The 11,008-nt window shown below is 39.5% G+C and overlaps 2 protein-coding genes across 4 annotated transcripts; both read left to right on the forward strand.

The window, feature by feature from the left end:
* The first annotated feature begins 985 nt into the window (after positions 1 to 985).
* Positions 986 to 5,782, forward strand: LOC117947215 (mucin-5AC-like). 2 transcript variants are annotated; one of them, XM_034875897.1, is made up of 8 exons: positions 986 to 1,308; positions 2,228 to 2,331; positions 2,476 to 2,935; positions 3,030 to 3,122; positions 3,207 to 3,243; positions 3,484 to 3,555; positions 3,641 to 5,023; positions 5,125 to 5,782. In XM_034875897.1, the coding sequence occupies exons 1-8, from the start codon at positions 1,210 to 1,212 to the stop codon at positions 5,406 to 5,408; spliced, it is 2,532 nt and encodes an 843-aa protein (XP_034731788.1). In that variant the 5' UTR covers positions 986 to 1,209; the 3' UTR covers positions 5,409 to 5,782. The 2 variants fall into 2 exon arrangements, with proteins under 2 accessions (XP_034731788.1, XP_034731782.1); XM_034875891.1 differs by having other exon boundaries at positions 991 to 1,308; positions 5,122 to 5,782.
* Positions 5,783 to 6,939: 1,157 nt separating this feature from the next.
* Positions 6,940 to 10,866, forward strand: nudt21 (nudix hydrolase 21). Of its 2 annotated transcripts, XM_034882863.1 has the most exons (7): positions 6,940 to 7,243; positions 8,184 to 8,384; positions 8,474 to 8,537; positions 8,624 to 8,713; positions 9,037 to 9,112; positions 9,284 to 9,398; positions 10,429 to 10,866. In XM_034882863.1, the coding sequence occupies exons 1-7, from the start codon at positions 7,122 to 7,124 to the stop codon at positions 10,448 to 10,450; spliced, it is 690 nt and encodes a 229-aa protein (XP_034738754.1). In that variant the 5' UTR covers positions 6,940 to 7,121; the 3' UTR covers positions 10,451 to 10,866. The 2 variants fall into 2 exon arrangements, with proteins under 2 accessions (XP_034738754.1, XP_034738753.1); XM_034882862.1 differs by having other exon boundaries at positions 6,941 to 7,243; positions 9,284 to 10,866.
* The last annotated feature ends 142 nt before the right edge of the window (positions 10,867 to 11,008 follow it).

Below are 11,008 nucleotides of genomic sequence, written 5' to 3' on the forward strand. Positions count from 1 at the left end.
TATCTGGACAGAGTGAGCCCTAAAGTTAAACTCCTTGTTTAACCAAAATTGTAATCTCATCTGGTCTTAAAATTTTATTTGATCTTTTGTTAGCTCACTGTTCAACTACAAAAACTCATTCTCATTGTGTTCTAACTTGAGATATTTAGTTTTTGTTATGACCTGCTCTGAGAAGCAACATGTAATTTTATATATATATATATATATATATATATATATATATATATTATTGTCTCTTAGTTACACTAACATAGTCTATTACATCTGCACTCTAGCACCAAAATATTACTTAGGCTTTTACTCCACATGGAAAATCTGACATGGGTTCATAAGTGCAAAACAAGTTATCTCTGGTTGTTTGTTTACCACTCAGTTAGGAGACGGGCCTTTCAGGAGGCCTACCTGAAGAAACAGAGATAAAATGAATATGATCCCCATTGACAAATTGTGCGGATTTGGCCAGTTAGTTAAACTATTACAGTCATAAATCAATGTTGAATGTCTAATCTGCCCTTGGAAACCAGTGTAAATACTATATTTATGTCAAAGTGTTTCAAACTGGGAATTAGGCTGCCTGGTTTGAATATCAAAGATTTAAACACAATTCCCATGAAACTCCCTACACAAAGGAATTAGTATTATAAGATACACAGAGATTGGTGCTTGTAGGAGTTTCAGTGTCTGTGTCTTATTTTGTGGGTTCTGAGCAAGACTTACAGTTCATAATCAAGATAAATAATCCTCCAGGACTATTTGGGACATTTTCATTTAGTATCAGTGGGACAACTTGCTTTGAATTACAGCCCTTCTGAGCGTCTTTTCCGCATATAAAATAAATTATTAATTTGTTACATAACCAATAGAACATTTTGTTCATTTCAGCCGTTTCCATTGCAGTATATACTGCTATGTATGTCCCTGTCATAGGCTGCAGGGATGTAGCAAATGTCACTGTTTTCATTTTATTGCTCCATCTCTCTGCCTTTTTTTATTTTATCACCATCTTTTTCACATGGTTTTCATTTTTGAGGGGAGGGGACAGAGAAAAGGCGAGGTTCTGTTTTCAAATCTGTCAGTCTAGCCAGCCTGGCCCCTCCCACCTCAGTGGAGGCATTACATACTGCTGCTGCTTGCGCTCATAGCAACGGTGCCTCAGCAACAGAGCCACGGCAACAGAGCTCCACGGCAACAGCGTGCCGTGTCTCCCCAATGGAGCTGCCATTGGGCGGACCAGCGCTCAGGCACTACACCCAGAGCAGACCGAGACCTCACCGACAAAAACTGAACTATCGTCCCAGCAGACCACAGGTACTGTGAAGGAGGATCAGTGAGGTAGTTTTTTAAAAAGATGGAGCGTGAGAGAAAAGGTGTTGTGTGTGATGAGAGAAAATGGAAGGGAGGGAGAGAGGAGAGATGTAATAGGGTACAGAGGGGAGAGGCAGGGGGAAGGGAAGAAATGAGAGGGAGTGCTATAAAAGATGCCTGGTCCCTGCTTGAATAAGGTTCTCCCATTGTACTGGTCACCGGCTGTTTGATGAACCCACACTTGGTATTTTCTGCATGTAAGAGCACGACGACTATGTATGAGTGTGAGTGGTAGTTTGGTATGAATGTCTTCTCTTTCTCTCACTGAAAAATACTACTGCTGTTTTGAGTTTTTCATGGGATTGTATCCAAATGTGTGTAATCATCTCCATTTTTCACAGAGCTGATCATGTTGTCACAGAGCCATTAGGCTGTAGACATTCACTCAGTTGGAGCCAATGGCCGGAGATCCAAAATTCAAACAATTCCCCTGACAGAATATCATGTAACGGTGACTTCTACTAAATTTGTGTTCTGCAGTCAACCTCCTGGTTTTTAATGCCAGTGGCTACAGATGTTAATATGATCAGGATGATGCAACACTGCAATTTTGATATTGCGTTACCTACACATTGGCAAAATTAGTTATCTTGCTTTTATTCTCAAGTGACACCCCCCCCCCCCCAGTTGTACGTTACTGAGCAACTGACTCTCATGAGACTGGTTTGTAGCATGACTAGATGAGAGATTCAAACCAAAATACACCCATAAAGGCAGAAAGAAACTGTAGTGCCATAGTGTGTGGGTTTTTCATAGGTGAGGGTTATGTAATGTAAAGTTACATGTGATACAAGTTGCTCTTCAACATCAGTTTGTTAGATCATTGGTGTGAATTGTTTCTCTATGTATGTGTGTTAATTAGGAGACGATAATTGAGAGTGACAATGAAGTCCTTGAGCTCATGGGGAGAGTTGATGAAGGAGTTGAAGAGTTCTTTACTAAGAGAGTACTTCCTACTGATACACTGTGAGTATCAACATCTGCCTGATTTGCCTCTTCATTGTTCCTTGATATTTAGCTAATCTATACATACTTATAATAAAAATATACATATTCAGTAGAACTGAATGCACACAGGATTAGTTTGATTGACAGTATATTATCCTTTAGGAATAAACAAGATGAGGAATCTATCACAGTGCACGAAGTGGCTCCTGCCAGCTCTGTCCCTTGTCCACCGCCCCCAACGAAAACACTCAGGAGGAAACTCGGAGATTTCTTTACACTCAAAAAGAGAAGAGGTCTGAAGTCAGAAACAAGTCAGGAGGGGCGAGCCAAAAAGGCCTCCATCGCTGATCTCATTCGCCCGCTCAGGGAGGTTGCCAGAGCTGAGAAAGAAAAAGATAAGGACAAAGTCAAGGAACACGACAAGGAAAATGAAAAGGAGAAAATGAAAGAACACCCGAGTGCTGTTACTGGAGAGTCAGCTGTTCAGGAGACACCTGGTGCTCTGCTGCGAGGTGAAACCGTGCCTCCCCGTCGAGCTCTCAGAGAGGGGAAGTCCCAGTCTCTCATTTTGCTGTCTGGATCAGCCGCAGCAGGGACTACTAATGCCAGAAACACTTCAAAGGTGAGTGTTAGTTGAGTTTAAGTCATATATACATTTAGATCATTGGATATGTTTTTTTTTTAATCGCTTACTATTCTCCTGTTGCTGATTTCAGAAACAATTTGAAGGCCAACATAGTTTTGAACAGAAACTCCATCTCATGCTTCAACGTATTGGAGTTTCCAAAGTCCAGCCAGGAGAGACACAGGTGTGTGAATGTGTATGTCTGAATTTACATATGTACACTGTAGGAGTCTTCAGAAGTTTTTAAATGTTTCTTTTATTTGTGTAGAATCAGGAGGGAGAGATGAAAAAAGCAGAATCTGAAGGTATGTCCCTTTATCTCTTTTAATAGGATTAAAATCCTCTCTGCTCCCACTTAGCGTTAATGAAGCAGAAATAATCTTTGAATTTAAGGGGTTTTTATCAAAAGGAGAGACTTTTAAAACATGGTTCACTTCTCTGTTATAAAGATTTAATATCCCATTGGGCTTATTAGACTGCTCTCCATCCACAATAGTGACATAATAGTGAATTAATTCCTTCTGTAAATGATCTTTGTGTCTCAGGTACTATCATTGACAGTAAACCTGAGCCACCGCCTACTTTCACAAAACCTCGAACAATGTCTGCATCATCAGGTAAAACACAAGCACTCATTTACATTTGCATATACAAAATGTATATGAGAAGCAAAATAATTAACACATTGCATTCTTTTTTTAGATACAAGACATCAAATTCGCCCAAGCCTGTCAGCACACGAGTCAGCTGGGAAACCCGCTTTGCTTCCAAAGCCCCTTATCAAGCCAGGTCCACCCCCCACAACATCTGGCCGCAACACACCTGAGAACGAGCTAGCCCAAATACAGGAAGGGGAGACAAACACGCCGACTAAACTGAGTCCAACTGCAGCTGCGTCTACTCCTGCTGCTCCTGCACCCTCTAGTACCGCCACTCCTACTCTACCGACAAACTCAAACTCAGTCCCAGACACAACCAATTTTGCAAATACTGTACCTCCCTCTGACACAGATATATGCACTGACTTTGTTACCCCCGCTGCAGCCGCTACAACACCCACAAATGTTACAGAGACTGACAGCAAACCTTCAATCCCTGAAGATAATGCTACTATCACTGACTATGACTCCACCTTCCCGGCGACCCTTACAAGCACCACTACACCCACAGTTTTAGCTACTTCCACTTCCTTTGAGTCCATGACTCCAATCCTCTCTGTCACTTCCAACTCAACAACAATAACTACGCCTTCCATTACCACCTCGGAAACAGTTTCTGCTCCCAGCAATGAAAGCTTGGTTTCCACAACATCAACAAATCTGTCAACTAAATCAACTTTCCCAGATCCAAATCGTGTCCCCTCCATCAACGCTACACCTGCTGCTGGTGGTGATGCAGCTATTTCGATCATTACCACAGCTTCTTCACCCTCAACCAGCAAATCAGATGTGCCACCAGGCTTGTCTGCTCCCACTAATTCAGTTACTGAAGCTTGTTATGATACTACTTCAGTCACCTGTACTAGCTCTGTACCTTTATCTTTATCAGTCAAAAAAACAACATCTCCACCTCCTAACTTAAGTGATATCATTTCAACTGCAGTTTCACCGATCGCCTCAATTACTTCTTCCTCCCCCCCGATCTCTTTTGACCTTCCTCCCACCATCTCCACCTCTTCCACTACCACTACAAGCCCAACAACTACCGACTGCATGAACTCTATCTCTGCTTCAAACATCACCCGCCCAGCCACCCCTGGCCCTGTTGATATCGCTGTTCCCTCCACTTCTTCCAGTGAAACAGACACCACTTCCACCAACACCACCAGTTTAAACCATTCAGATACAACTTCCACCACCAATTCAGCTACCACAGCTGCAGTTTGCTCCCCACTCATGACTGACTCAGACCCACCTTACACTAACAACGTCAGCGCTACCCTCACACCAACTACTGATAACTTAAGTGCTACTTCTCCTCATTTGACCAGTCCAGCCCCCTCTAATGGTCGTCCAGTCCAAGACAATGATGATCAGCCATCTCCTGAAAAAAGATCTAGTGTAGAGCATGCAGAAAAGGGCACAGGTAAGTTTGAAGTTCTGTGAGTATGTATTGTATGCTTGTATATAATTCTCTGCTCTAACAAGTATGTTGAATGGTGTGTTATTTTCCTCTCTCAACAGCAGATGAGGAGCTTGCAATGGTTCGAAATAGCGAGCAAACTGAGATGGATGAAAGTAAGAAAGTCGGCAACAGTGGAGAGAAGAATGAGAATGGAAACGAGAAACCAGCTCTCACTTCTGACAGCAAAGTCTTAATAAAAGAAGTGCAGAAAGAAAGTGTCAAACCTGAATTAGACACAATGAAAGCCGAAGTGGGAATGGCTGAACCTGCATCAGAGAAAGATGATGAGCTGTGCAGCGACAAGGGGGAGATGGAAGGTCAAAAGCAAGAAGAGGTTGATAAGTAAATCAAAAATAAAGAAATTGCTAAACATGGGACCAACTACTGTGACGGGGTCAGGAGAGGCCACAGTAAAGGGTAAAGGAAAGGGGGGGAGGGAGGGGGGGGTGATGATCCATGGCACTTCCTACAGGGACCACCACATTACAGCAGCACACCACAAAGGGTGGGCCACTGGACCAAAGAACTGAGATCCCCTTGTGTGTTGTAACCAACAAATCCAGCAGTGTCTTTGTCCTTTTTTTCACTTTTGTTTGAATTTTTGCATTGCACGTATGATTATGTACCATAAGACAACTACTGTGGTAAAATACACCATGTTTACAATAGATGGATAAGAGACATAGTTATGAATATTAAATGGAATATTGAATAAACTGAGTCATTCCCTGTGGTTTTTGTGTGACTACATAAATTACTATCAAATTAATGTTTTCTGACAAGAAAATCTATACTCAAGGTACACTTTTGTCTTTTTCTGGAGCCGATGGTCTTCATCAGTTCCCATGGAGATAGCTTTGATCAGAGGTGGTTATATCATTGTCTCTGTTCAACAATGGTCTGAGAAGGGCTGTGAATGTTGAAAACTCTAGAAAAAGCCAGTAAGCAGATCTTGAGTTGAGGTTTTTTTTTCAAACTATTCTCAAAATACTATTATTATATTTCATATATATGAAAGATATCTGTGTGTGTGTAGGGATGAATCTATAGGTCTGCTTCATAACTGGATATTGGTTGGACTAGAAGTATTCCAGAAATGATGTTGGAAAATAATCTAAATCACAGGTAACCCTAAATGTGAAATGGTATTTCTTTTTTTATTTCTATGCTTTCTTGGTAATATAATTGTAAGACGGGTTTTTAAAGCAAATGAATGCTGAAGTCATATTTTGTTTTACATTACAGTTCCAAGCTAAATTCTCTTAACTATCTATAATTTACAGATTTGTATATCAAAAAACTCAAAAAAGTGACTGTGTTTTTCCCATTTCTTCGGAAGACAACTGGCCAAAGCCTAGGCTACAGGATGTAATGAAGGTGATCCTCATTTAGCCTCATTCACAAAATGAAAACACTGTTTGTCTGTTGTTTGTTTGTTGTTTGGTTTATTTTTTATTGTGGAAAAACTGCTGCTGCAATAAGTGAATTTCCCTGTTGTGGGATGAACAAAGTTGTATCTAATCTAACAGAAAACTATTGTAACTGTGTGAGTTATTTTATTTTTTGTTCCTTGTTTTAGAGGTGTTTAATCCCTTTGATTCACGATAGTCCAGAACATTGACCCAGCAGCTCTTTGCAGTGCAGTCTAATGTGAATTTAAAATCTGACTAAGATGTATTGCCTAGTACGTTTTTCAATTACAATTAATTTGCCTTGGTGTTTGGTGCATACATAACACATGAAAATAAAAATAAATAAATAAATAACAAGTAGTTCAAAAGACAAGAACATATATTTAGATAGATGGTTTTAAATAACCTGCTGATGTTCAACATCCAGACCAGCAGGTGTCGCTGGTGGGGACATCGTCCGGAAAAACCGCACTTCATCACCAGGAAGAGGAGGGCCGAGGGAAACGACGGTAGAGAAATTGTTGTGGATTGTCCACACAAGTGTTGAGAGTTTCTTTAGATATTGAGATAGTTCAGCGAGTTGCGAAACAACAATCCCCCGAGGTACATTTAAAGGAGGATTTAGCCTTGTCGTGCACACGTTCGAGATGTCGGTCGTGCCTCCCAATCGCTCGTCCACCGGCTGGCCGCGCGGTGGTGCCGTTCAGTTTGGGAACAAATACATGAGCGGGCCTGCTAAACCGCTCACACTGGAGAGGACCATCAACCTGTGAGTTCATGTGGACCAGTAATAATGCAGCTGATATCAGATTCTAAATGTTAAGATAACGACCCCACGGCAAAAAGCCGTCTTAAAGCTCCATTAGCTAACGCTATTTTTGTTGATGCACACCGGTGAGAGCCGGGAGATGCTGACCCTTTCAGATACAACAATGTGTTTCACACAAAACATCTGTGGCCTCGTATTGGTCTTGGATGTGGTTGCTCCCTTAGAAATAAGTCTGAAGTAGGAGTTCAAATCAAATGTAAATGATAATAATTACATTTATTTACATTTAGCATATTATTAAGCAGTTGCACATTTTTGTCTTCCCATCCTGTACATATTCAAAAATGTATTTTGTTTTATTCATATTATTATTTCATGTATATTGTATGTATGTATATTTTTCCTAGTATTTCATTTATATTTGTGCTTTGTGACTGATTTTGCTGCTGTAACACCGTAATTTCCCATTTTTCTTGGGATCAATAAACATCTATCTATCTATCTATCGAATTCACATTTTCAGTTTTTCAAATGGGATTATATGTTTCCTTGTCTAAAATATCAAATGAAATATATTTGGCTTCTGGGATGATGGTCGGGCAAAAACGGGCGATTTAAATAAAGTAATATATCAAATGTGGGTCTGGGGAATATGTGATACGATTTTATTTTTTAAATATTTACATCACACATTGTGCATAGACTCTTTGGGCTCTGGGAAATCGTGATGAACAATCTCTTCATCCCAAAAAACTAACAGATGGTTTAATCAATAATGAAAAAAAATGTTTGTTGCAGTCCTGGATTAAAATTGTATTAATAAAGTACATATATATATATATATCTCACAGCTTTACTTTTTTATAACCCACAGGTAGGAACAACACTAATGGTCTCTGTCCGTGCTTAATGACTTTTTATGTGTGCAATTGTACTTCAGATACCCTCTAACCAATTACACATTCGGCACCAAGGAGCCTCTGTATGAGAAGGACAGTTCAGTGGCTGCCCGGTTCCAGCGGATGCGGGAAGAGTTTGATAAAATGGGAATGCGAAGGACAGTGGAGGGTGTTCTCATTGTCCATGAACACAGGCTGCCTCATGTGCTACTGCTGCAACTGGGCACCACTTTCTTCAAACTGTGAGTAGTTGATGTTGGAAGGCTCCTATATGACGCAGAAACTGTTATTTACTGAAACGGTTTCCTGACAGTTTGCTTCTCTCCTGCAGGCCCGGGGGAGAGTTGAGTCCTGGAGAAGATGAGGTGGAGGGTCTGAAACGTCTAATGACTGAGGTAGCTGAAATCACAGCACAGTTTAAGTTTGTTTTTGCTGTGGTTATTGTGGAGTTTACATATATAAACTTTTGTTTTGATGTTAGATCCTCGGAAGGCAAGACGGCGTGAAACAGGACTGGGTGATTGACGACTGTATCGGCAACTGGTGGCGCCCCAACTTTGAGCCTCCACAGGTTATTACACATATATGACATAAAATTTTGAGGAGTTATTAACTGAAGAAACATTTTTAAAAGATAATGATACACTGTTTACAATTTAAATCTCATAAATAACCTTAACAGATCAGTACTGAAAAGTTTTTAGCAGACCCTGAATCTGTCGTCCCTACGTGTTTTGAGATTTGTATATGATTTTTGAGACTTAAACATACTTTCATACTTTGCACTTTGAATCCCAGACTGAATTCTCTGATGTCAATCAGCGCAGATGTAGATGTAGTAGTTTATATCTATGCGAACTGATGTGAACTGATCCAAAGTTGTTTGTCTTGCAGTATCCGTATATTCCAGCTCACATCACCAAACCTAAGGAGCATAAGAAGCTATTCTTGGTTCAGTTGCAGGAAAAAGGTCAGTATATCAAAACATATCTTGAGAAATTGTTGGATTCCAGCATTGATGTTTAGAAGTAAAGAATAAATGGTAGACAGAGGTATAAATAAAAGGAGAGGACACTCATGTAAAAAAGTTCCATAGTATCATTCCTTCTTGTTTGGAAACCTGTGATTCTTGTTTCCACAGCGCTGTTTGCTGTCCCCAAGAACTATAAACTGGTGGCAGCACCATTGTTTGAACTGTATGACAACGCTCCTGGATATGGACCAATCATTTCCAGTCTACCACAGCTATTGAGCAGGTATTGTTTATGTCATTGTGTAAGCAGCGGAAATTGAACTGAAACACCTGTTTTTTTTTTGTTTTTTTTTCTGTTGACTGTCACTGGCTAAATTAAAAGTTGAAGGGCTGGAATCAAATATCATTACATGAATTGTCTGTAACAAGGATCTGTAATGTTCAATTGCTGACAAAACCTGTATCTGTAACTTTTCTAACTGTAACATAATAAACATTTTATCAACACCTGTTAACACAGTGAAAGCCCAATGAATACAGAGACTATTCAAGAGCGTTTTCAGATAGTAACCATCCTTCTGAAGTGTCTGAGAACAACACTGAAGACTGCACCACAGCTTACTTATACCAGCCAAGAGGCAAAATGAGACGTATACCTGTACACACAATATTTACAGATAAAGATTGTACTTAAAATGAACAAGCATGCAAAGCAGTGTGGAGGAGTTTGTCACTTTTATTCAAGTTGATCAGCCCTCTGATGCAACAGTAACACATTCAGGTGTGCAGGGATTGTTCTGTTGTTGTATTTGACTTTAAATTTGCTCAAAAGGGTTTATTACAAAGAGATAAATCAATACCACAAGTGATGGTGCTCAAGTAACTCCTCAGAGCAGGAAATGACACCAGCAAGACTCCTGCATGTACTCTAAAACTGAAAGGTGCCCTGTGGAGTTTTCTTGTATGTTTACCTTAAGTGGTACTCACAAAAACTCATTGTGTATCATGGGATCAAACAAATGTGATGAATGCATACGCTTCGTCATAAAACATTTGCAAAACAAAGGGAATTTTAAAACCTGGTATTGCTTACATCCATGTTTACATCCAAGCAGTTGTCTTCTTGTCTGCCTTTGATGGCACAGTGTTATGGCCTGCTCAAAAACATAACTGCTTAAAAACTCCAGAGGTTTCCTTTTAATAGAAAAAAATTAAAACTATTTTTTTTACAAACACAAAACAATTGCAGTGCCCTTATTGTGAAAATCATCACTTAAAATTATAATAACAATATAATAATTATCTTTTTATAGGTTCAACTTCATTTACAACTAACTTGAGTGAACAGAAGTACGTCTCGCTGTCTCTGTGAGTGCAGTCCTGTGTGAGTGAAGATGAGAGACAATGTGGAGAAAAAAAAAATACTTTTCATCTTTTAGCTCAACTTTCACAAAGGAAAAGCTTGTCATGTCAGGTATATTGACAGTTCACAGGGGTGTTTATATTGTTAGAAGAAGAAAATTAAAATGTCATGCGTCTTTTCTTTTTTTTATCTTGAGAAACTGCTAGTTTGTGTAGTACTCAAATCTGTCTATTCCAGTGTGTTTAGAATCTACTTTTATGTCCTCTGAGGAGGCTAATGTTGGATTAAACAAACTACATCATTGAGTTTTCCTGTTTTAACCTGTAACAATGCTTTGCTCATTTTTTCTTTTTAATAAAACAGTCTTTTGAGTATGTTTTTATACAAACTGAAGAGCAAGTGAGTGGTTATTGTTTCTGTTTACCTGTCACTAAATTTCAAACTGAGATGAAGCCACTACTGTATTAAATTGCTCAACAGTTAAAACAGAAACAAATCAAATGCTGCTGTTTTATATGTTCAATCATTTG

Source organism: Etheostoma cragini, chromosome 1 (genome assembly GCF_013103735.1).
Source record: "Etheostoma cragini isolate CJK2018 chromosome 1, CSU_Ecrag_1.0, whole genome shotgun sequence".
Taxonomy (NCBI): Eukaryota; Metazoa; Chordata; class Actinopteri; order Perciformes; family Percidae; genus Etheostoma; species Etheostoma cragini.

Excerpts from the sequence above, each read along its gene's own strand:
- LOC117947215 (XM_034875891.1), top strand. The coding sequence starts at position 1,210 with ATGGAGCTGCCATTGGGCGGACCAGCGCTCAGGCACTACACCCAGAGC. Across the intron at positions 3,556-3,640 it reads AACAATGTCTGCATCATCAG|ATACAAGACATCAAATTCGC; the intron begins GTAAAACACAAG and ends TTCTTTTTTTAG. Across the intron at positions 5,024-5,121 it reads GCATGCAGAAAAGGGCACAG|CAGATGAGGAGCTTGCAATG; the intron begins GTAAGTTTGAAG and ends CTCTCTCAACAG.
- nudt21 (XM_034882862.1), top strand. The coding sequence starts at position 7,122 with ATGTCGGTCGTGCCTCCCAATCGCTCGTCCACCGGCTGGCCGCGCGGT. Across the intron at positions 8,538-8,623 it reads TGAAACGTCTAATGACTGAG|ATCCTCGGAAGGCAAGACGG; the intron begins GTAGCTGAAATC and ends TTTTGATGTTAG. Across the intron at positions 8,714-9,036 it reads CCAACTTTGAGCCTCCACAG|TATCCGTATATTCCAGCTCA; the intron begins GTTATTACACAT and ends TTTGTCTTGCAG.